This window comes from Peromyscus californicus, unplaced genomic scaffold, assembly GCF_007827085.1.
Source record: "Peromyscus californicus insignis strain IS unplaced genomic scaffold, ASM782708v3 Scaffold_4__1_contigs__length_199733344, whole genome shotgun sequence".
NCBI lineage: Eukaryota > Metazoa > Chordata > Mammalia > Rodentia > Cricetidae > Peromyscus > Peromyscus californicus.
Genome location: NW_026294562.1, coordinates 98,977,810 through 99,004,404, shown reverse-complemented (window position 1 = coordinate 99,004,404; position 26,595 = coordinate 98,977,810). Strand labels below are relative to the sequence as shown.

At 36.1% G+C, this 26,595-nt stretch overlaps 3 protein-coding genes across 3 annotated transcripts; all 3 read right to left on the bottom strand.

Annotated features, from left to right (window-relative positions):
• Positions 1 to 1,036: 1,036 nt before the first annotated feature.
• LOC128095622 (olfactory receptor 52A1-like) lies at positions 1,037 to 1,987 on the bottom strand. The gene has a single exon (XM_052714774.1). The coding sequence runs from the start codon at positions 1,985 to 1,987 to the stop codon at positions 1,037 to 1,039; it is 951 nt and encodes a 316-aa protein (XP_052570734.1).
• A 7,888-nt stretch (positions 1,988 to 9,875) lies between these two features.
• LOC128095266 (olfactory receptor 51G2-like) lies at positions 9,876 to 10,835 on the bottom strand. Its single transcript, XM_052714094.1, has one exon. It carries the CDS (start codon positions 10,833 to 10,835, stop codon positions 9,876 to 9,878), a length of 960 nt encoding a protein of 319 aa, XP_052570054.1.
• A 14,589-nt stretch (positions 10,836 to 25,424) lies between these two features.
• Positions 25,425 to 26,375, bottom strand: LOC128095271 (olfactory receptor 52A5-like). Its single transcript, XM_052714100.1, has one exon. It carries the CDS (start codon positions 26,373 to 26,375, stop codon positions 25,425 to 25,427), a length of 951 nt encoding a protein of 316 aa, XP_052570060.1.
• Between the last annotated feature and the right edge of the window lie 220 nt (positions 26,376 to 26,595).

Here is a 26,595-nt window from a genome sequence, read left to right as displayed (position 1 = left end):
TGTTTACACTGTGTTCATTTCTAAAATTAAGTTAGTAACTTGTCCCTGTTTCTGCACTTAAGTGGCATTGTTTCCTATATTTGTCATATCAAAGGGCCATTTGTCAGTTTTTATTTCTTCTAAGAATTTCTAAAATGTCTTAACTATCATATTTAATTTGCATATCAATTCTGTCAACCTATGAGCATGGTAGTACTTTCATCTGCTATCTCATCATGTTGTTATCTATATATTGCCTCAATACCACTAGTTCTTTGAACAGTGCACTATATATTAAATAATGAAAAATGAAATCAGTATTTCACCTGTATCTTTTCTGAAGGACTCTCTTCACATAGATTTGAATCTTTGAGCTATATCAATTTCCACATCTCAGAAGAATTGTTCTTATAGGGCAAGCATTCTATTTCAGATCAATACATACTGATTGTGATTTTGTTTCCTCTTCTCACATTTTGAAGTGGCAATTTGCCATGTAACCTCATTTTTCTGATGAATGGAAAAAGGTTATTGAAGATATTTTACAAATTTTAATATACTAGAATCAAAACTACCATTGTTACATTTATTTTACTTTGAAATATGACACTAAATATACTTAAATACATCTCTATTTGTAAACAGAGAAATAGACAAGAAGATAGATGACAATGGATAAATGTGTGTTTATATTAAACTAAACTATAGCTGAGCTTGGTGTCACATGCCTTAAATCCCAGCACTTGAGAAGCAGAGGCAAATGGGTCTCTGCAAGTTGAAGGCCAGTCCTGTCTACATAGCAAATCCCTGTCTCAAAAAGAAAAAAGAAAAGAAGAAACCAGAACTGTGAAATTTGAAGATTCTCAATAAAATGTTAAATAATTTTATCAGCAGTTTTCATGAAATTGAATGTTGAAGATAATACAGAAATATGATATCATATATGTAATATAATATCTTCTATTAAATAGTATTTTGAGGACAGAGTGGCAACTAAGGCTAATGCACTATTACTGTGAAAAACACATTCTTCCAACAAAAGTTGTATCAATATGGTTTAGTATTCAGAAATTTTCTTCTTAAGAAAGAAAAGACCCATCACTCGATCACGAATCTGTTTGGTCTTAACACCATACACCAAGGGGTTGACTGTGGGGGACACTAGCAGGTACAGGACTGCAAAGATTATATGGACACTTGGAGGCACATTCTTGCCAAAACGATGAGTTAGGAAGCTGAACAATGCAGGTGTATAGAAAGCAAGAATGGTGCAGAAGTGGGCAGCACAGGTGCCCAGGGCTTTAGAGCGAGCTCTCTGGGAAGAGAGCCTGAACACTGCCTGGAGAATTTTTATATAAGATGTGGCTATGAGCCCGAGGTCAAATACTGCCACTGAAAAGGCCACTAAGATTCCATATATTCTGTTCACATAGGTGTTAGCACTAGCCACCTTCACCACAGCCATGTGCTCACAATAAGCATGATGGATGACATATTTGGTATAGTACAGCAGCTTTTTAATGAGAAGGGGGCATGGCATAATCATAAGCATAGCTCGGCTTAGGCCAACTAGGCCTATTTTAATCACCATGGGTGTTGTCAGGATTGATGCATAATGCAGTGGGATGCAAATGGCCACAAAGCGATCAAAAGCCATGGCCACTAGGATGGCAGACTCCATGATGCAAAGTGTATGGATAAAAAACATTTGTGTTAGACAGGCATCAAAGTCGATCCAATGTGCATCAAACCAGAAGATGCCAAGCATCTTCAGAGCTGCAGAGCAGGTAAGACACATGTCATTCGTTGCCAGCATGCAAAGGAAGAAATACATAGGCTGGTGGAGACTTGGCTCTAGCTTGACTGTAGTAATGATTATGCTGTTCCCCAGCAAGGTCAGGACAAAGAGAAGACAGACAGGAATGCCAATCCAGCAGTGAAAGTTTTCCAACCCAGGAATACCAACCAGAAAGAAAGATGAAATGTGATGTGTAGCATTGCCTTCCATGGTTAACCTAGGGATGCTGCACATTTAATAATACAGTAACCAAAAAAAATGCCCAGCAGGCAGAAAATAGGATTGTTAGGTGAATTTTAAATGTCTTCATTGGATAATCTAGAGTCACTGAATAAAACCCACCTTGAAGATGTGACTGTTTTCCACACCTTTGTTAATCCTCAGAAAAAAATTTTTTCAACCGTTAGTGGCACTGGATCTGCATTTAGAGGCACAGGATCTGCACTTGCAAAGGGAAATATTACATTTACTTAGGAATTTTTTTCCGATTTTTAACACGTAATTAAATCCTACTACAAATAATTCATTTGCTGTTACATGGGCAGTTAATAGAATAAGCACAAGCATAAACATAAATATATACAAAGACCAACAATCGGCATACATTTCAAGAAATCACTTATCATAGAATACTGTTATCCTTAGGAAGCCTAGCTGCATTGCTGGCATTCAAAAAAAGGTCTAATAAGAATAAAGCAAATCCAATCATAGAAACTAAGTGCTTCACAATGCATCAAAGGTGAATTTATATGTCTTTTGGGTTGTCAAAAGTGAACACTATACAGATTTAAACATCTTTTACTTCACAGATTTAAACATCTTTTACTTCATTCTCCACTTCAGAGCTGGGCAATGCTTCATCGTATAAATAGAAAGAACATTCCACGAGCAGAGGAGGCTGGTTTGGGGTGAGAAAATGAAGAAAGAGACATAACAAAAATTAGGTTGGTTATTTTAAAGTTGTTTTCCTTTTAAAGTGGAGACAGGAAGACAAATCAATAAAGAAATTAGACACTAGTTGGCATTAGGTCACCACAGGCTGCCTTTTTATAATGACGAATACCAATTGCAAGAGTCTTATTTAGAAATTTTGACTGTTATTTTGTTACTTAGTTCTTTTTAAAACACATTTAGTACATTTATTTTATTCTCTGTAGTGTACACACATGTGCCACAACACACATGTGGAGGTCAGGAGACAACTTTTAGCAGTCTTTTCTCTCGGTGTATGCCCCGGATATTGAACACAGGTCACCTGGTTTAATGATTAGGCACCTTTCCCCACTGAGCCATCTAAGCAGCACTTATTTATTGAAGGTCTCTTATCCACCTAGTTTTGCATTCATTTTGGTGACTTGGGAGTTTATCACAAGCGACACCATGGTGATTTTCAGTCACGGCTTAGAGCATAGGCAGATCGAAATTTCTGAAAATGACCTACAGACATTTTTACTTAACAATATTAACTCCATATGATGATCTCCTGATGGAAAAGTTACCATAAAAATATAAAATGAAGAAACAACCATTTTTGTGCAGTAAGATGTTCTTGAATTATTGACAACTTTAGTTGACATTAATAATAATAATAATAATAATCCAGTTTCCTTGCTGAGCCACAGCCTTCCTCCAGCTCTGGCATTCCTCTTTTGATTCCTGGGTATCAAAGACTCAGCAATTGGACTCAGCAATTTGGAGTGTTGCTTTCAGCAACAAGACAGTCTGTTTAGGACTCTTCTCCTGACTGTATTCTGAAGTTTCTAACACAGCCGTCTGTGATTCTCAGAGTCTAGTTCCCACCTACCATTCAAATGATGGAATATGAACTAAAAGTCTCCATATCACATCTTTTCAAAAATTCCCAATGGGAATTATTCATGTATGAATGTCTAAATAATAGCTTCATGGGGAAAAAAATGGCATGGTCTCTGCATTCTGTGCTTAACCATCCACTTAATATCCAATGTAAATTATTTCCTGAGGTATTTTTATGGGGAATTAAAAATTTTTCGGGGACTTATCCAAAACATCAAAAAACTTAGAAAATATTTTTTCATCATAATAGGGAAAACTTTTAGATTTAGAATTACCACACAGATGATGAAGCTTGGAGCAATACATAAAGATAAGAAATTAAAGCAAGATATAAATCTTGAGCTCTCAAGTTACAATATGTTACACTGTGTTTTTACTAAACAATGTCTATGTGTCAGCCCTCATATGATGGTCCTCCAGGAGAGCTGTTAAGCCATAGTCAACTCTCCTGCTTGCTTCTGGGAGAATCAAACATGCGTGGGGCTAATGGAAGCTGGCAGAGCATGATCAGCAGAACCACAGTGCTCGTGATGTAAGAAGGAAATGAGCTCACCTAAAAATAGAGCCATAAAATTTAGCAAGTAAACTTGGCCAAAGCATAAATAAGCAAACATATCCTCTGCAAATCCATCGTTACAATAAGGAAAATGATCTTTCTGATAATGTTACCTGCATGACACAAGGCTTGCAATCTATTTTTTTAAAGTGATTTCCACTAGGGTAAGTTTCTTTACAGACTGCAGATATGATCTGCTTGTACCATCCCTTTTTCTCCTAAGATAGTCATCTCTGTCACTTAGAGTTACTTCCAGTGGAATCTGGAGATGGTCATTTACTATGGAGGGTCGTTCTTAACATCAGCACCAGGAGTTGCACAGACTGCCCTCACCTCTAGATCTCTGTTCACACAGTTATTCAACTAGTTCCTTTTTCTATAATCTTTGTTTATTGAAAATATATTTTTCATACAATATATTCTGATTACAGTTTCCCCCTCCTCCAACCAACTCCTCCCAGATCCTTCCCACTTACCCACCCACCCAAATCCACACCCTTTCTTTCTCTCTCTCATTAGAATACAAACACAAACTTTCAAGCCAAGTTCCCAGTACCCAGATTTGCTTGTTTCTCAATCATTGAATCAAATTCCTTACCTGGAACTCTTTCTTTAAGAGAAGAAGACTCTATTAAAAGATAAAGGCATGTTTTAGTATAATATGTAAATATAAATTATATATAATATTACGCATAATATATAAATATAAAAGACAGTACCCCTTTTGAGTCTAATACATGTTTTATCTTAATATATTGTAACAACACATATAAGGATAACCCTAACTGAATTCAGTAAATGTCACTTCTGTGCCATCACAGTACATTTTCTTCAGTGGCAGCACCATCTACTCAGAACGGTACTTCTCTCTGGGTTTACTTGATGCCAGTATTCCCTCAGCTGCTGCTAACTCTATTTTTGCTGGAGTTCTGACCTTTTGATTTCTGTCTGTTGTCAGTCTCATTTCTGAGATTTGAGCACTAAAAGGATTTACAGAAATCCAACACAGTCACAATAAATTCTCAGGGAAAATCTCTGCACCTTCTATAGTCCAATAATAATTCATGGATATTTTATCTTGTATCTAAAGGTTCTTCTTCTCTATAAGTGGCCCATTCATTCACAGTTATTGTCCAAGCACCATTTACTCCAACTGTCTTCTTAGAATATGTTATTTCTGAATCATTTCTATCCTAAGTTACTTAGCTGAAATAGTCTTGTAGCAAACTAACAAGGCCCTTCTATGAACAATATGATATTAAGTATACTTCACTTCCCTAATAAATCAAATTATTAAACTATGTACTGTCATTTATGTGTGTACAGTTCTTCCTTTCCTATCTTGCTTTTTCTTCACCTTGAATACTGCTTCAGTGTCTATGATGCAGATGATATGAAAAGCAACTGATTATCATTCAGTGCGGACTTTGAGTCAGTTTGGTGGCTATGGTTGCTTTGTAATATAGTAGTCCACTTCCCAGGAGGCCCCTCGGATTTGGAGAGCTGATGGTCCCTTAGAGACAGAAGATCAAAGGAAACCAGAACTGGAACAGAGGAAAACACATAATAGCACAATGTCCCTCTGCACTGTCGTGATAACCCTGTGAATTCCACAAAGCTAATAGGTTATTAGTGAACCTCATTCCCCAAGACTGGATTTACACTTTGTGCCACTTCTCCCAGGAAGAGGACTGAGTTTCCTCTTGGGCTTTGGCTGCTTCTTTTAAGGTCTGGAGAGATGGCTCAGTAACTAAGAACACTTGCTGCTCTTGCAATGGACCTGGTTTCAGTTCATAGCTCCCACACGGAGGCTCACAACCACCTGTAACTCCAGTTACAGTGATACAACATCCTTTTCAGGCTTCTTTGGGCCCCAGGCATGAATGCAGTATGCTGACATACATGCAGGCAGAACCCTCATACACATAATAAAGAAAAATAACATTTACTAAAAGGTGGATACACTTAAAACTATGCTATATGAAGATACAAATGTCATTTTTAAATTTAAACTGAATGTTTTATGACTTAGTAAACTATCATGGTATTACAGACTTTTTTCACATATGTCTTTTGTATCTCTTTCACTTGTTTTGGTGTCCCATGTGATATTATTGAGATATGAATTTTTAAGGAGAACTTGGGTAAGGAAATACATAAATAAAATCCACTCATTTTAATTCCTATACAATTACACTTTGGCAGTTGCATATTGGAAATGAACATTGACCTAATCAACTTCATATCTCTAATGTTGGTACAGAAAGAATATTTTTTGGAAACATTAAATAATAAAATTCTATTTACAGTTTATTTTAATTCTTATGTTACCTAAGTAACTAATGAAGGACAGAAATGATGAGGCTGGATTAAGTGAAATAGAAAGTTCTTGTAAGTGGAAGATATGAACATCAATAGAAAAATAAAACCTGCAGTTTGGGCTTAGAATGAAGATGTTGACAACTATTCAAGGTTTTCAAATGATCTCAGAAATATTATGTATGTAGTGTGTGTGGCTGAGTGTGTCGGCCTCTCTGTGGTTGTCTTTCTGAGCTGCTCATTCTCTGACATGAACTATGAGCAAAGAAAGGGAGGCCTGGGACAGAGTCAAACACAGGCAGTTTGCTGTTATTGTAAGTAGCATTTTTCAAACACCAGCTCTTGCTGGTCTTAAAAATCTCCATATTTTTAATGAATCTAATAATGCTAATTATAGATATGGGAGCTCCAACACACAGAATTATTTAACAACTTGATTAAATTAGTTTCTTAAGTATGATGAAGATAATAATAATACCTACTCTTAAAGCACATAATTGTGATTTTTATATCTACAAATATTTCTTTCTCACATGTCTTTCAACTTGCTTATCATATACATTGCTGCACATAGCAACTAAAATAAGCTCTAATTCGTGAAAGTTTTCAGAGGATTGTTTCACACTACAGTGTCAACACAAAACCATTTACCTAGAAATGGTTGGAATATACAAAAGCTAAGGCTTTGGGGGATGAAGTCCTCAGTGGAAAAGTTGGTAGTTATGTTAGCTCTGCAATTAGTTATATTGATGTTTAGTTATGTTACTGGACTTTGGAAAACACAGAGATTCCATGTCTATACACATGTAAAGAAAACAGCGCAGTTATGTGCAAACATTTGGACATGAAAGCAAACAATTAGCCTTGTACATTTCCCAACACTAATATGGAAACTGAGTTCATCTGCTTTCATTTCACAATGCATACTCTTTAGAAACAGTTCCATGTTGCTCAGTTGAAGTGGGATACGATTTAAAGATTTAACATACAGAATGTTATATAAATGTTAATAGATAAGCTTAGAAGAGACAAATATCCTAAAATTAACAGGGTACTCCAGACCTATACAGGATCAGAAACATGCAGTTCTAATGCAGAACAAAGGAAATAATAATTCCACCAAGATCATGAAACTCCGAGTATTTTAAGACTTCCATTTGTCATTACTTTGATGATGTTGTACCATCCTACTGTGAAGTGATTTCCATACGCACAGTTTCTCTGTATTCAGTGTGCTCAATATACATATTTTTAAAATAAATTTGCCTTTGAAGTTATCACTTATATGGCGACAATAAAATATTATTGATGAACGTGTGATGCTCATATTCTTTGTAAATGTGATTCTTTTTTTTTTTTTTTTTTTTTTTTTGGTTTTTCGAGAGAGGGTTTCTCTGTGTAGCTTTGCGCCTTTTCTGGAACTCACTTGGTAGCCCAGGCTGGCCTCGAACTCACAGAGCTCCTCCTGGCTCTGCCTCCCGAGTGCTGGGATTAAAGGCGTGCACCACCACTGCCCGGCTGTAAATGTGATTCTTAAAGGAGCTGGAGAGATGGCTCACCTGTTAAGAGTACTTACTGTTCTTACAGAGGACCCAGGTTTGATTCCCAGAACACTGATGGTGGCTTAAACAATCTATCTGTAAATCCAGTTCCAGGGAATCCTATACCATCTTCTGGCCCTGGTGGGCACAAGTCACTCATGTTGTGTATATGCATGCATGCAGACAAACACTCATACACATCAAATAAAAATAAATCTTTAAAAATATCTTAATGAAGTCAATTTGACTTTAAAGATGTATCATATTACAAAATGAATCATTACATTTTATAATCTTATCTCTTGCTTTATTTTATATTCCTTTTGTCAAGATGAATGTGTTGTAGGATAGAGTAATAAACAGGCAAAAGATAAGAATAAATAAATTGAACAAATTAGGGGGGAAAAGAATAAACAGCATAAACAGATACAATCAAACCAAAATTAAAATACAAACAATAGTTTATGGCTTTTTCAGGATGACATCAGATGCTTATAATTTGAAGATTTTAATTTTAAATTATTAAAATGGATTTTATTTTTTAAATAAATCTCCTGACAGCCATATATATTAAAATGAACATAGAAATGAGTTATTCTTTTTTTCAAGGTCTAATTTTTCTTATTCGTTTTACATACAGCAACTTTAAGTCCTCATAACAAGCATAGTTCAATTGTCACAATTCCTATTTAACAGTTAGGAAAATGTATGTGAAAATGCATCATCTATTTTTGAGACCTATCAGTATAGGGGACACAGACACTCTGCAGTCTTAACTTATCTTTCCATCTGATTGTTTGTTTGATTGCATTCATGTTGTTGCCAGTGTAGCACATGATCTAAGAAAGCCCAATTAATCTTAAAAGTATTATTATCCTACTCTATGCATGACCACAGACTAACTTCAAAACTATAATGAATAATGGCTTTCTACATTAAAAAGAGGTCTAGATGAATATCAGAAGACCTAGGTTATCTGTTTCCTGCTAACACAACTTCTAAGGTCTTACACTTCAGTTTCCACCATTTTTTAAAATATTTTCATTAGTAGTTTTTATTTTAATATTAATTAAACTAATATTATTATATAAATTGTTATTAGGACATTTAATTCAATGGATTATAACATTAGTTTCACATGATCACATCACAATTAGAAAATTGTCAAGAAATTACTCTTTGCTTTCTTTAACATTGAAATTATTAGGCTGGGGGATAGTTCGCTGGTAGAAGAGTTTGTTTGCATGCACCAGGGCCTAGACTTGGTCTCAGGCATCACAAAAAGAAAAAAAAAACTCAAAGATTAAGTTACAAAAATTTGAGGCTGGCCCTTTATATTTCCTCCTCGGATAGGGAAGAGATGTGTATATAAATACACAATTTGAAATTGATGCTAAAGAACATTAGTATTGGTCTACTCTAAGCTATGGTACATTCTCATTTCTAAATAACAATTCACCAACTTTAAACACATTTACACAGATAATAATTATCTTTATAGAAGATTAAGATATCTTAAAACTTCATGATACATGTTATATAATACCAAAAGTAATATGAAGTCATTATATTCATGGATAAATCATCTTGAACAAAATTTGTAATGGAGGTGGCAGAGAATAAATGGAAATGATTACCAATACACTACTCTGCAACATATCCATAATTGAAGAAGATTTATGAAACAAATATGAAGACAGGCTTTCTAGACACAGTGGACATCAGCATGCTCTGTCACAGCCTCTTTGTGGTGTTTTGTTGACTTGTTTCTGCTTTTTATCTAGTCTTTTGTTGACTACTCTGGAGCAGACAGTTTACCAGGATTCACATCGCAAGTACTGATGCCTTTCTTATCTTGATGACATGCCTACATTGTGATAGAACTGATTCTGGGAGAACAAATCAGATGGAGGATTCCTTGGCGGATCTGCTTGGTCTTCACACTATATATGATTGGGTTAAGCACTGGTGGAACCAATAAGTAAATATGAGCCATGAAGATGTGAATTAGGGGAGAGGAATGCTTGGCAAAACGATGGACAATAGATAATCCTATCATGGGCACATATAGAATAAGCACAGCACAGATGTGAGATGCACATGTGTTGAGTGCCTTAAGCCTACCCTCACGGGATGCAATTTTTAACACTGAGTGAAGGATAAAAACATAAGATATAAAAATGCCCAGGGAGTCCATGCCCCACAGCAAAGTAATGAGGACTAGCCCATATATGACATTGAATTTGATGTCAGCACAGGCAAGGCGGATCATGTCTTGGTGCAGACAATAAGAATGAGAAAGAACATGGGAGCGGCAGAAGGGAAAGAATGCTAGACGGGCCATAAGTGGAATTATCAAAATAGAACTCCTGAGCAGAGCTGCAATTCCAATCTTGGCAATAAGTTTTGGGGTGAGAATGGTAGCATATCGCAGGGGGTGGCAGATGGCCACATACCGGTCAAGGGCCATGGCCAGGAGCACAGATGATTCAGTGAAGGAAAAAGTATGAATCAGAAACATTTGGACCACACAGATATTGAACTGGATCTCTCTTGAAATGGACCACAACACTCTAAAAAGTGAAATCATTGTGGGCAGGGACATGGCCATGTCAGTGAGTGAAAGCATAGCCAGGAAGTAATACATGGGCTCATGGAGTCTGGGGTCTGTCCGTACAATGTGCAGGATCATGCAGTTGCCTGTTATTCCAACAAGGTAAAGGAAGCAGAATGGGATGGAAATCCAGTGGTGAAATTCCTCATAGCCAGGGATGCCTGTGAGGTAGAATGTGGAGGACACGATGCTGCTGGAGTTTGAGGTTGCCATTGGGCTGACTGTTAGAGCACAATGCAATTTCACGGTTATTCTTTAATGAGTAAGGCATTGACAAGTCCAAGACCTGTGTCGGGGAAGAACAGTGAATAAGAGCAACAACAACAACAAAAACCTTCAGTGCTTATGTACAGTCACTCCTCAATCCACTCTACATTCTACTTCATCATCTCCATTTCATTGTTAGTTAACCTTAAAGTAAGATATCTTTACTGCCCTCAAGACCTTCCCTTCAGCTTCACAAAGGCAAGCCCATTAAAGGTCCCACTTATCTTAAAAAGAACAAAGAGATCTTAAGAAAAGTGGGAAACCAAGAGTGTAGTAGACCACAATAATAAGACAACAGATTTAACTAGGAATTAACTGGGGGAAGAAAGTGAATCACCTTGGAAATAAGAAACTCATCACTTTGCATTGTAATCTAAAATTAACAATTAAAAAATGTGATTGGTGTGTAAAATGAATAAAAAAATTCCTTAATAAAAAAATAAATTTAATTTAAAAAATCACCACACACAAGAAAATATGAAATGGAATATGCCAATTTCATATCTTTGTCACACAGTGACAACCCAACCATATCAAGATAGGAATCACCTTTTAATATTTTTCTGTAACGTGAAGCTCCTCTGATACTGCGGACTATGTGATGTGCTTTATATTCAATCCAGTGTCAGTTCTGAAAGGAAAAGCTTCCCCATGTAGGGTGCAAATAAAATCATAGAAAATTCATCAAGCTATGAGTATATGCTTCCACAAGAACATTCTGAAGTTCTCACTTTTATACAACATTTAGTAGTGACGGTTACTGATGTTATCTTACAACCCTTCATATGATAGCTCTGCTTTATTTTGACTGTCTAACTTCTAGTGCTTCTGATCATACAATTTCAAACTCATCCACATATGCATGGCATGGTTTCCAGCATTTTCCTAAAAATGGAGGTTGGAGTTTATAGGATTACTTTATAAATTTGAAAGTCTAGGAAACTTGCAAAGTGTGTTTAAGACTCTGTGATGTAAAAACACATTGAAAAGTTACTGGTATTTGGGTTGGAGTGGGAGTTTTAAGGTTGTCTGCTGGAATTTCAACCTCATTCTGAAATTCCTCCTCTGTTATATCTGCAATAACCATTTGCTTCATGTAGACAAGTACGTGGACAGATGCCACCTGAAGTGGAAGTCTGGCCTGTTTGTGAAATTTTTCTAGTTTAAGTTGAATGGTACAAGAATACAGGAGAGAGAGAGAGAGAGAGAGAGAGAGAGAGAGAGAGAGAGAGAGAGAGAGAGAGAGAGAGAATCACTAAAAAAAATAGGTAATTAAATGAACTGAGAACTTTTTACTTGCTGAGCTTTCTTGGTCCTTCTCTTCAGTCTTCTGATGCCTGTCCGCCCTTTTGCCTTTCAATGGCCCTTCTGTGTTTTCTTTTATCCTCCCTTTTATATTTCCCCTGGTCTCACGCACTTTGTAGAAGAGTTATTCTCACCATGAGTGAACGTTCTGACTCTGAAAGCAAGCAGGATGAATTAATAAGGCTTCCTGTAGTCCTTAGAGAGGAATCAGGATACATGCAGGAAAGAGGTTGTAACCCTGTCAGTGTCAACATTTCAATTTGTGGTTCTTTCCAGTTCCTTTCTGCACTCCTATCAACAAGATCACAGCAGGATGTCACAATTTGAGCATAATGGTTAATGAATTCTCCAGAGATTTTTAAATATTTGTTATCTCTGTGTCTTGAAAAACTGATGTAATACAGCATGTAATGAGATATGGGTTTGCATTCAGAATATGAGACAACAAATAAAAGCTTCAAGTGTGGTCTAGGCTATGGAAAAGTACAGAGTCTATAGCTAAGAATTATAGGCACCTAAATTTCAGTTTTATGTAGTAACAGGTCTAAAATGACTCATTCTTTGGGATGTCTTCTTGAAAATCATTTAGTAGGCAATGAACCCAATTTCATACCTGAAATTTGATTCTCCAAAATGGTACTTTCTTAATATTTCATTGATTTCTGCCAAGGAAAATAGATTAAGTATTTTTAGTCTAGCAATATATAATAGCATTTGTTGAATGAATAACTCATTCATGAATATACTACAATGAAAGAAATAATAATTATTTATTCTATCTCTGCCAAATTGTTTGATAATCTTGGCCCATAAGTTCAATCTTGAATGTCTTACCAGGTAGGAGAATACAGTGGTGTTTACTTACAGAGGTACAATAGGACACTAACTAGACCACACTGAATAACAGTGGACACAAATGTAAACAGCATGATTGATTTAGTTCCAACATCCATCACTGTATGTCTGACTATAATGGAATATGTTGATCTCTAGAGTTTGACTTGAGAAAGTCAATGATGGAAAACAAAGAGAACAAAGGAGAATATATAGTTGGGGCACTTGCTGTCTAGAGATCCCATCCGTCCCACACTGGCTCATAGTGTCTTCATTTCCCTACAAAAAAAGAAAAAGAATGTTTATGTTAGGTCACCTTCTCCACATGGACCCTGACCTCTGATGTAGTCTTTCTGTTGCCACTTCAAGACAAGCATTGGCAAGCAAGCTCCCATCTAGTAATATAATACTCCTAACTGAAACTCAACAACTTGCTGTGATCCCAAAATCAAATTCTCCATACACAAACGTGAGCATGATGTAATACTTTGATTTTCTATTCTGTATTTCATTTTTTTAAACCAGTATGCTCTGTTTTTTTTACCTTCTATTAATTTGGAGTTTGGTTGGTCTTTTTCAACTAGCTTCTTAAGATACTTTGATAGGTTGGTTCTTTAATAGATTTTTTTTGTTTATTTTCATGTAACCATTGATTTTATAATCTTCCCTCTTAGAATTGTTTGTGATATAGCTCCATTAGTCTTGATATGCTGTGTGAAGAAAAAAAAATTTCTTTTTACTTTCCTCCTTGACCTAATGGTTGCTCATTGTTTGTACATATCTGTATAGTTCTCAGATGTTTTTGTCCTTGTTATTGATTTGGGATCTTATGGAATTATAATCAGGAAAGCTGTGTGACACAGTTTAATTTTTTTTAATTTTCTGTGACTTGTTTTGAATCTACCACATGATCTGTCCTGCAGAATCTCCCTCATGTTGTTGAGAAGAATGTGTGTTCTGCAGTTGTTGGATATCTATCAAGATTTCTATCAAGTACAATTGGAAGTGTGAAGTGTTAACTTTATTTTGCTGTTGAGTGTTTGACTGACTGATGTCAACATGATATTATAATACCATCGCATTGAAAGGAAGGTGTTAATGTCTTCTATTAATTAGTACATTGTATATTGTCAGTCTCTTTATGTCTCTTAATGTTTATATTGACTGCATAAACATTTAGATTTTTTCTCAGCTGTATTAATCCCTTTATCATTATTAGTGAAATTCTTGTCCCTTTTTACTGATTTTTATTTATACTTCATTTTATCTAATAAATTTGTGGCTATTTATGCTTTGTTCTGTGTTCCATTCTCCTGAAATATCTTATTTCATCTCATTCAAATTAAGTCTATAATACCCTTTAAAACAACTTGTTTATCACAATCAATATGTAGTTTTTAAGTCTATTCTATCACTCTATATATGTATTTTTTTTCGAGACAGGGTTTCTCTATGTGGTTTTGGTACCTGTCCTGGATCTCGCTCTGTAGACCAGGCTGGCCTTGAACTCACAGAGATCCGCCTGGATCTGCCTCCCGAGTTCTGGGATTAAAGGCGTGCACCACCACCACCGGGCTCCATTCCGCTATCTTTTAAATATGAATTTTAATTAGTTTACAAATACTATGTCATTGATGTAAGAGGCTTACTAAAACAGTGTTCATACTTATCTTCTAGTTTTATTACAATTGAGTTCTCACTCCTTACTCTCGCACAATCTTTATTTCTGGTCTAGAGTTTCATTCTAGTAGTGCGCTTTGCCTTCTTCTATATTATTTTTGGTTCATATTTTATGGATTTATGCGTTGTAGTAACCATGAAGGGTGAAAATTAAAGTACCTTTGGATGGTAAGAAGCTATTTTGAAATAAGAGAAATTTAAACATTGGTTTAGAGATACAAAAAGAAACTCAAAAGAAATAAAAATACCATTAAAACATTGTCTTGTCTTCAATTCTTCCACATATCTTGAATTTTTATCTATAACTTTACATCTTTCTGTACTTTCCATCTCATATTAATGATCTTTGTTTGAAATTATTTTGCTTTTTCTTTTCACACTCCATATGTGAATGGTTTATTTACCATGTTCACTTTAGAGCATTCTAAATTTTCCTGCATAGCTACTTTTTGGGGCGAGTTTTTTAGCACTGGCGTTTACTATTTTACCACTTGTATCTCTTCAAACAGGTTCTTAGAAATCCTTTGGCCATGTTGTTCAAAAGATCTGATGGTATTAAGTTCACTCAACTTTGTCAGCTAAATTCACTTTTTAATACTGATTGGCTGTTTGGTTGGATGTTATCGTTTTGTTATTTTCTTCAGTGCATGTTTATCTGACCTGTAAGGTTTCGTTTTAGTAGTCACAGACCAATTGAGATACCCTTGTGTGTTATTCATTCATTCTCTCTTGCTGCCTTGAGATTAATTCCTTTATCTCTAACCTTGGACAAATTGGTAAAATTATATCTTGAGGTAGACTTGATGTACTTGCTTTTGACCACATGGGTGTCTGTGTCTGATTCTGGGAATACAGAATTTTCTGTTGTTACCTATTTAAATACACCTTCTGCTGCTTTGGTATTCTCTGGTCCTTCTTAAATTCCAGCAACTTGAATACTTATCCTATTAATACTGTCCCAAATTTTTTTTCATTCTTTTATTTTGCTGCTCTAGAATTTCAAATTGGCCATATCTGATCTCACTAATTCTTTCATATGTCTAGCACATTTATAATATTTGATGATGCCTCCCTTCATAATTCTAATTTCATTTAGTATGGTTTCCAGCTCAATAATATGGGTTCAGTTTTATAAATTACCTATGTCCCTCATTTTTTCTGAGAAAGTATTATATTTTGTTCTGTGTTTTCTTGAAATATATTTAGCTTCTTTAAAACAATCTGTTTAAATTTCTGTATGAATTGAGTTTCTATAGGATCATATTCTGTAATTTCATCTGTTATTTTGCAATTTTTTCCTTCACTTTCTTTCCCCCAAACACTCCCATATATCCCTTCTTGTTCTCTTTCAAATTCATGGCCTCTTTGATAATAATTGTTGTTATTGTTGTTGTTGTGTATGTTTGTGTGTGTGTGTGTGTGTGTGTGTGTGTGTGTGTGTGTGTGTGTGTGTGTGTATTCCTAACTATAACCTTCTCCATCTGTATATATGTGTGTTTCAGGGATGTCCTTTGGTTATTAGATAGCAAGATGTCATAAACATGGGCTGAAAAAGGAAAGCAATGATAGACATGCCAAAGTAGATGGAGGAAAGACCACAAAGCCACCTTATTCGTTATTTAAACAAGATCTTAGTTATCTGAAAGTTCTTGGAACTTGGCATATCATGCTATATGTTTATTGATGGTTCTAGATACTTATCCCAGTTTTCATAGTTTGACTTTCTTAGTATTGCATCCTTCCAAGAATTTGAAACAGTGAAACAGTTTGTTATTTTCCCCCAGCCTATGTGACATGCTGTCTTTTCAGTGAGTCTGCTATTAATATGCAGTTGTTTTACCTCTAGAGGGTGCTCAAAGACTAGGGCTGTCCCAAAGCAAGTATGTTGTTCTATTTGGACAGACCTGAGAGAGTATCTCACAAGAAGCCTAGGCCTAATTGTAAGATATAAACAGATTTCTTGTCCATGGTAATTGGCCTCTTCTCATGGACCACAGGTCCTATGCTTACCATGATGAATCAGTTTGAGATATGCAATGACTTGACAGCCACTTCATTTCCTAGAAGAAAAAAAAAAAAGACAACGATTTCCCTGTATTGTAATGTTTGTGTTTGGGGTAGAAATAGAGTAGGTAGTATCATTGGAAGCAATAATGCAATCATAGATGACACACATGTCCAGAGTCCACCAAAACAACACAGTACCAATACAGAACCAAGGCCTACAGAGCTCTAGTCTGCTGCTGTACAGGACCCAGGTCACCATGCATAAATGATGAAAGCCAGGTAAAATCTGATTATCTTGAGTCAAGGATTAACAGATGTCACCAAGATATGTATAGTGTTTGTTTCTTGGAAACTGGAACTCTTGGATGCATGAACTATTCCTACATAAAGTTAGAATACATACAGACTTAGGTTTACTTTCTTGCCCTAATTCCCAATGTGTGGAGAAAAAAAGCAATTTTAGCAAGATAGATCATACTAATAAACACACATAAGGAAATTTTTGGTTATGTATGGAAATGTAAAATTTTGCTTAAGAGTTGTATGATATTGGTTCCATCAAAATAAAGGTATTTGTATACTTGATGTACACATCAATTATATTTCTGAAAAGTTGACTACATTTACCATATGTAGAACACATGAAATAATTATGCTTAAAATATGTGTTTTAAGAAACTAGTACAGATAACCAAGTGAACAATGGGGAATAATCTTTAATTGCAGAAAAAAATACTAGCCAATTAAAATATATACATAGAATCAAATAGTATCTGATGTCATGAAAATGCCAAATAAGATCAAAGAATTTCCTTACTATATAGAAATCACCTGATCAAAATTGCAATCTGCACCTTTAAGCATTAGTAAAGGCACCAAGCAGCACAAGCACCTTGCATCTTTCTGGTGATTTTAGTTCATAGAAGTGTATCAATATTGCAGAATTTCAGTGGCCAATGAATTGGTCCTTTGATTCTTAGATGCAGAAATCAACATTCTGAGTACATGAATGCTATGGAATATTCCTTTACACTGTGTGAAGATGTGTCACTGTGATTGATTTAATAAAAAAACTAATCTGCCAACAGCTAGGCAGGAGGTATAGCAGGGTCTTCTCGACAGAGAGAGCTCTGGGAAGAAGGGCAGAGTTGCCAGCCAGGTGGAGAGGAAGCAGAATGGGCAATACAGAGCAAAAGTAACTGAGCCACATAAAATAATGTAGATTTTAAAACAAGGGTTAATTTAAGTTATAAGAACTAGTTAGGAACAAGCATAAGCCACACTTTCATAATTAATGATCAGTCTCCATGTCATATTTTGTGAGTTGGCCCAAGGAAAAATCTGTCTAAAAATGGCATCCAATATGGGGGCTCAAATATCCAAACATAACACCTGAGAAAGCTAAGAAAAGTTCTAGACAAGGAGCCAGATGTGGCTTTCTAGTCCTGCAGCCTCTCAGGTGGACTGGTGCTCCACATACAGAGGTGCCTTGCCGCTACCAGCCACTGCCTGCAGGCTGGAGCCAGCTGCCTGTGCCATGAGCCAGGGTCATGTGCTAAGTTGAGCCATGGGCAGCTGACATAGCAGTTTAAGATTTGTCTTAAAATAATCCGTCCATTTGACATGCATGGATCCCCCTAGGAAGGGGACATAGATAAGATTTCCTGAGAAAATTGGGAACATAGTGAGGAGGGGGAAGCAGGACGAGGTAAGGGGAGGGAGCAAGAAAATATGAGGGAAGGGGATGGTTGAGTTGGAGGAGGGGCAGAGAGGGAGAGCAAGGAAAGAGATATTTTGATAGAGGGAGCCATTATAGAGTTAGGGAGAAGCCTGGTACTAGGGAAATTCCCAGGAATCCACAAGGATGAACCCAGCTAAGACTCCAAGCAATAGTGGAGAGTGTCCCTGAACTGGCCTTCCCCTGTAATCAGATCGAGGACTACCCTAATTGTCAAAATAGAACCTTCATCCAGTAACTGATGGAAGCAGATGCAGAGATCCACAGCTAAGCACTAGGTGGAGCTCCCAGAGTCCAGTCGAAAAGAGGGAGGGGAGATTATTTGAGCGAAGAGGTTGAGATCTTGATGGGGAAACCCACAGAGACAGTTGACCTGAGGTGGTTGGAGCTCACTGACTCTAGACTGACAGCTAGGGAACCTGCATGGGACTAAACTAGGCCTTCTGAATGTGGGCAACAGTTGTGTGACTTGGGCAGTTGGTGGGGCCCCTGACAGTGGGACCAGGATTTATTCCCTAGTTCGTGAATTGTCTTTTTAGAGCTTGTTCTCTATGAAAGGATACCTTGCTCAGCATTGATACAGGGGGGAGGTCTTGGTTCTGCCTCAACTTGATATGTCAGACTTCGTTGACTCCCTATGGGGGTGAGCAGGAGGAGGGTAAGGAGGGAGAACTGTGGTTGATATGTAAAATGGAAAAAAAAAAAACTTTTAAATTTAAAAAAAAAAGTTTGTCTGTAGCAATCAGAGACTACTGCCTACTGCAGACGCTCAGTAAAGACAGATCCAGGTGGGAAAAAACCTCTAAACAGCTTACAATGTGTTTTTAAAATGTGCATAGGCTTAAAAAAGAAAAGAAAATGGGTATAGACAGTCATAAAAATACCTTATAAATAATAAGATAAAGTATTCAAAGAGAAAATAAAATAATATAAAAAAAGATAAGCCATTTAAAGATGCAAAATACACAGAGTCTGGATCCTACATGGTTTCTTGTTGACTTTAAATTTTTTGATTGCTGATGAGCGAATAGCTGCTGAGAGACATTAGATTATGGAAACTCCTAAATTAAAGCCAACCTATATATTTTTAAAATGTCTTCACTTAAAAATGAAAGTCAAAAATATGTTGCATTAGGAAAGAGGTCATGCTTTTGTTTCCACAGAAAATGAAAAGTTGTGGATTCCTTCAAGCTTGATAGAGATCAGGTTTGCTCAGAAGAGACCCCCTGAAAATCCTGGCTACAAACATAAATAAATAAACCTAAAAAAAGAAAACACTACAAAATAAGTGACAGGTGATATACATTTTACCTGCTCAAACACAAAACAAAAAAAATCTTAAACTGACTTGTACACTCTACATATTCCATACTTGTGTTAATACAGATATGTATGTTACCTTTGAACCTTTGTGTGTTTTCAGAGCAAGGTAACCAAAGACAAATGAAAATGGGTGGCCCAGGTGATCTAACCTCTCAGAGTGCCTCTTTTGCAGTTTCCTCAGAGTTCTGCATCCAGGACAGCTTCAAGAATGCTTGCTGAGATGGTCCAGCCTCACAGACTATTCCAGCCAGGACTCCAGATAAGCCTTGCACTTTTCCAATACACAGAGACTGGACAACAAATGATACACCTAGCTCTTCCAGTACTTGACCATTATCCCAATTTTCTCAGGCTACCCTAAAAGATGCCAGTACCCCAGAAAACAGGAAGCAATCTAGAGAATACAACACTCACATTCCCAAGAGGTGGGGTGGGTGGCTTTTGTCCATTTGGTGGGTTATGGATGCTTGTGATTATTTAGGGGGACTGGTTACAAGTTGTTATTGGTAAAAGTCAGAGAGAAAACTAAACAAAGGAGATTAGATTCAAGGATGCCTTTCTAAAGAGAAAAAAGGAGGATATAATATAGAAATGATGAGATAAAGAGTGAATTATTGAGTCTACTTTTGAACAACCACAAGTCTCAAATATTTTATATTGGTATGAATTTTTGTATATTGATACAAATTTAAGGTTATTTTGTTATTTTATATACATTATATATAATATATATATATATTTGTTCTTGTTTAAGGCATTGTACCTATAAAGCTCATTTAAAAACATAATGTAAAGTTTTAGTCCTTGAAAGTTATTTAGGATAACAAAAAATACAGGTGGGTAGTTAATCATCTATAACTACCAAACTTATAGTCATGTGTGGTGGTATTGTGTTCCCCAAAATATTGTGCATGCTAATAAACTTATCTGGGGTCAGAGAACAGAACAGCCACAATATTAAACATAGAGGATAGGCAGTAGTAGCACACGCCTTTAATCCTAGCATTCTAGAGGCAGAAATCCCTTTGGATCTCTATGAGTTCAAGGCCACATTGGAAACAGCCAGGCATGGTGACTCACGCCTTTTAATCCCAGAAAGTGAGCCTTTAATCTCAGGGAGTGATGGCAGAAAGCAGAAAGATACATAAGGCGTGAGGACCAGAAACTAGCAGCATTTGGCTGGTTAAGCTTTTAGGCTTTTGAGCAGCAGTTCAGCTGAGATCCATTTGGATGAGGACTCAGAAGCTTCCAGTCTGAGGAAACAGCATCAGCTGAGGAACTGACAAGGTGAGGTAGCTGTGGCTTGTTCTGCTTCTCTGATATTCCAGCATTCACCGCAATACCTGGCACCAGGTTTGATTTTATTAATAAGAACTTTTAAGATTCTTGCTACAGTCATGTTAGGTATGTTTTCAAGGTCAAACAGATATACTTTAAATAGATAGGTGGTCTTCAAACACTTCAAAGACCTACATAACATGGCATTTAAAATGTTTTGATAGCATAAGGATTTTCATGACAGTGAGACACATCTGCTCTTGGCAGCATCAATGTACTTCAGAAAAGGATGATGGACATTAAAGAACCTCCATATGAAGTTTACTCTCTTTGTGGCAAAAGCTAGCTCTTTGGGCAAGGGGCTATCCTTGCCTCGACTGCTGACAGTATGCTATCCAAACTGGAGAAGGAGGACACAAAAGAAAGTGACTGCCTAACCTTACCAAGATAAGGTAGGACAGTCCTTCAAATTTCCTGCTTTACAAAAAGTCCGTCAAATAATCTAGGCCCATAGGCCAAAGATGGATGCCCCAGTGTTGCACAAGAACCCTGAAGTGACTGTCCAGGCAACCAGACGTCTCTGTCATTTTGTAGTTTTGGAAGCTGCAATTCCTATTTATTCAGATAATATTTATCCTTCTCAGGTCTCTGATGGAATTGAAGACCTGATAGTTATAGTTACAGTTTTCTTTGTTACCAAATTAAAAAAACAAAAAACAAAAAAAAGGTAAAAAATGTACAAGGTTGAGAGACATAAAAGTTTAAATTGTTTATCTAAAAAGGTGTTTTAAGGTCTAAAAAGGTATTTTTTAAGTTTGGTAATATAAGTTATTACAAAAAAACATTTCAGATATAAAATGTTAGACTAAGATAGGATAATGGAGTATTTTCTCTAAGTTTGCCAAATACAAATGGACTAGACATTATGAATGTAATTCTAACTGATAATTGTTCTTACTGTATATAGTTTTACTGTGTTAGAGTTAAAACCTTTCTTTTTTTATTTAAATAAAAGGGGGGAAATGCTGGGGAATATTCCTTTATACTGTGTGAAGATGTGTCATTGTGCTTGGTTTAATAAAAAGCTAAACAGCCAATATCTAGGCAGGAAATATAGCAGGGACTTCTGGACAGAGAAAGCTCTGGGAAGAAGAAAGGCAGAGTTACCAGCCAGATGGAGAGGAAGCAGGATGGACAACGCAGAGTAAAAGTAACCAAGCCACGTACAAGAATGTAGATTTAAAAAATGTGGTTAAAATTGCAGAATGCATTTCTATAGTCTCTTATTCATGAGAGAAAACTAGAAGAGATCTATAAATAACCTAGGGAAAAATCCACATTTTTCCACTGTACAAATTATATATTGTGTGACACAATTTGCACAAAATGTTAAACAATCAAAACATTGTTGTAGGACTAGCAATTCACACATACTCTAGGTGTACAGGAAAAGGGGAAAAAGCAAGCAATTGTATTAAATGTTTCTGCGAAGCTTGCTATGGGGAAAGTAATTACCCTTATGGTAATAACTGGACCATTGAAGGAACTTTGGAGAGTCACTGTTGATTCATTTCTCTAGTTAGTGCTACTTAAATGACTGTTTCTTTGGGTTTATGACCTCTCTTGTTTATGAATTACATATCTGAAATAATGATAAAAGGCTGTGTTACTTACCTTTCTCTAATCGCCTAAGTCCAAGACTGAACGCACACAGGTGACAGAAGAAAACTATCTCAGTGTGTTTTCCTTTGCACTGTCTGCCCCTCTTACTAGTTTTCCTTTGCCAAACCCACTTTATATGCAGAAAAACCTTATTAAACTAACCCCTGAAATTGTGCTTAATCAATTACATCCACAAATAACTTTACTACTAACAGACTCTCACTGTCAGAGTACAGCTAAAAATTATTGTTTTAGATGTGCATTTTAATGTTTTTATTGTTTGTGATCCCTCATATTCAGATTATAATAAGTTATCCATCATTTCATAAAGATATACAATATTTACTTTATCTGCTCCAATTGGGTTGGGGTTTGCATTTTTAGTTGCAAAGGTCAGTCTAATTTAAAATGTACTTAGTACATTTTCATATCTACTACCTAAGATTGAGACTGTTTAATTTACTCACATTAAACAGGAGTTCACAATATCTTATTAGTTTGGGTTCCATATTTAAGAATATCACCTATGCTATATGTTCATTAACTACCCTGTATCTCTGCTGGGATTTCTGCATTCATCATGCTTATTTATTTTAAATTGATTCCTCATTGCTTAATGACTCTGAAGTATGTGTCACAAGCACTGGAATATATGTCTCCAATTCAGAATTAAAATAAGTTATTCACTTCTTCACTTCTATTATCTCATGAAACACCATTTTGTATTGTCTGTCAACTAAAACATTGTTCTCTGTTTTATTTATTGTTCACTGCATTATTTATTATATAATAAATATATCTCATGTTCACTATTTTTTCATATTTTGTGTGTTGTGTGCAAGTATTTGCATGTGCAAGTTCTTAAATGTGTGTAGACAATCATGCAGGTATATGCAGGGCATGTGGAAACCAGAGTCTGAGGTCAAGACTCATATTTTTCATCAAGACAAACCCAAAGCTTTTTTTTTTTTTTTTTTTTTTTTTTTTTTTTTTTTTTTGAGACAAGGTTTCTCCTTGTAGCTTTGGTGCTTGTCCTAGATCTCACTCTGTAGACCAGGCTGGCCTCAAACTCACAGAGATCCACCTGGCTCTGCCTCCCCAGTGCTGAGATTGAAGGTGTGCACCACCACCGCTCGGCACTGCACATGTGTCTTATCCTTCTTAGCCAACTTGCTCTGGGGAGGTCCTGTTGTCATCCTCCTCGGGGAGGAATTACAGGCAGTCTGGCATGACCACTTGACATTTACATGGGTTTCTGGGGATCAGAATTCTGGACTTGAGCAGCAAGGGTTTAATTACTGATCTATTTCTTCAGACCCATTAAATTTTATTTTGAAACACAATGTTTTGTTTATATTTATTTCTTTGAAAAATTTTTTCTAAAAATAAATGTTTAAATATTGAATGATTCTCTCTCTGTGTCTCTCCCTCCTCCTCCCTCCCTCCAAACTCCTCTGTTTTATAGATGTTTTCTTCTTTTCTTTATTCAAAAACTTATTTACCCAAAATAAGGAATCAACATGACTTCCCCATCTATAATGCTTCTTTTTAGTGTGTGTTTGCAGTCAACTTATTGGTTCTCAGACTTGTTCTTTTGTTGAAGAAAATTTAGACATGATATTCACAGAGACATCAAAATAGTAATTTGAAGATATAGAGAAAGAGGATGTAGAAAATGTGAAGATAGATGCTGAGTTCCTGCTCATAGCCAGTGTGTTTGGCTCATATAAACCTCAGGATTGTATAATTATCCTTTTATCTACATGCTTTCTTTACCTTAATAATAGTGGAATCAACCTCTGAGTGTATAATTTTCTGTACAGATTTGCATATTATACTAGCTTCCATAAATGCAAATATCACTGTGTTCTAGTAAGTGCCAGGCAGTGTGTCCTAGGATTTTGTGACTTAAGGGTGGGTAGGACAAACTACTGATGGTGCTGGCAGTAAGCAATTTTTAAATACTACAGTTTTGCCCCTGTATTCAATTACTCTTCAACCTCTAAATGTTAATAAAGCACAAGTAAAAACTCTAATTTACTTTACAATAACTAACATATGAGAGTCCAATCAATATCCACACCTACATTTATATCATTGCTTCAGTTTTCCTAAAAGTTTATTTGTGAGTATGTTAATTCCTTGCTTTTTCTTTGGAATTTCCCTGTACATATTTCTTGATATCTTTAATGGGTTTTAGATTTCATTGTATAATTTTGTGTAAATTACTTGTTATATATCATCATCACTGTATTTTATTTATAGAGATAATGTAAAACAGATTAATCATTCCAAAATTTGTCAAAATATAGAATAGAAGGAAAGACTAGTAAGTAAAACATAGCCAAAATTATGGGTATTTGTTGGGTTAGAAATTCAGAATGAGGATTTATAGAACTTGCTCTGAAATTTTCCTGAAGAAAATGCTGATTCTGAAATTTGTTTTTAAATATGACTCCACAGTGTCAGAAAAGAACATATAAGACTATATTTATAGTTCCAAGAAGGAAAAAACACATTAAATAATTTGAAATTTAAACAGACTTAAACAAGATTGTTTTTATTTAACTCATACTTCCTTAAATTTTGAGTACCCAAAATTCACATGCTATCACACACTTTCCTATTTGTAGAAGACATAGAGTTTAATTCATTCAAGTTGCTATTTAGAAACCACACAACATTTCAACAGAGGGAGTCACAAATATTCACAGAGGTTTCTTGGAGATAAGCATCTTTAGGACTTTGTCTCGGATTTGTTTAGTTTTAACACCATAGACAATGGGGTTGAGAAAAGGTGGGACTAACAGGTAAAGATCTGACAGGAGGATATGCACATAGGGGGGTATGTTAGCCCCAAACCTGTGGGTGAAGAAAGAGAAGAAGCCTAGGAGGTAGAACTGTAGGAAGACACAGATATGAGCAATGCAGGTGTTGAAGGCTTTGAATCGAGCCTCCTTCTGGGGCAGCTGAAAGACAGTGATGAAGATTCGCACATAGGAGAAGGTAATGAAGACTATGTCAAACCCTAAGATGGCAAAGGCAACAAGGAGACCACATACCTTGTTGACTCTGATATCTTCAGCTGCCAATTTCACAATGGCCATGTGCTCACAGTAAGAGTGGGAAACAATGGTAGTTCGGTAGTACTTAAGGTGGCATTTGATGAGCAATATCATTGGGAATGTAAGAATGAGAGACCTGAGTAGAACACCAGCTCCAAGGCAAGTCATGAGTTGTTGAGAAAAGATGGTGGCATGTCTCAGGGGGTTACAGATAGCCACATAGCGATCCAGAGCCATGGCCAAGAGGATGCCTGATTCTGTTGCCTGGAATGAGTGGATGAGTTCCATTTGTAGCAAGCAGGCATCAAAGGAAATCTGTGGCATATGAAACCAGAAGATGCCCAACATTTTGGGGAGAATGCATGTGCTAAGGGCAATGTCTGTGACTGCCAAAATGGCCAAGAAAATATACATGGGTATGTGGAGGCTCTTTTCATTTTTTATTATTACTAAGATTAGGGAGTTCCCGATCAAAGCGATGATGTACATGACACAAAATGGAATACCAATCCAGCACTGCACTGACTCCAGGCCAGGGATCCCAACTAGTGTCAATACAGAAGGCATGAAGACTGAGTCATTGAATGTGAGCATGGTGAATGTCAGTAGAATGGTGTAGTGGTATAGTGCTTCAACTTCTGCTCCATACTAAGACTGGGTTCACTAAATGTAAGAGAAATTAATTCATTAGCAAAATAAACTTTATGTAAATTAGGAATAAGATTAGGAGCATACCATCCTCTTTTTCTAACCCCAACCATTCTCCTGTCCAAAGGGATTTAAAAATTAATCAAGGTTTTGTGTTTCTCCTTAC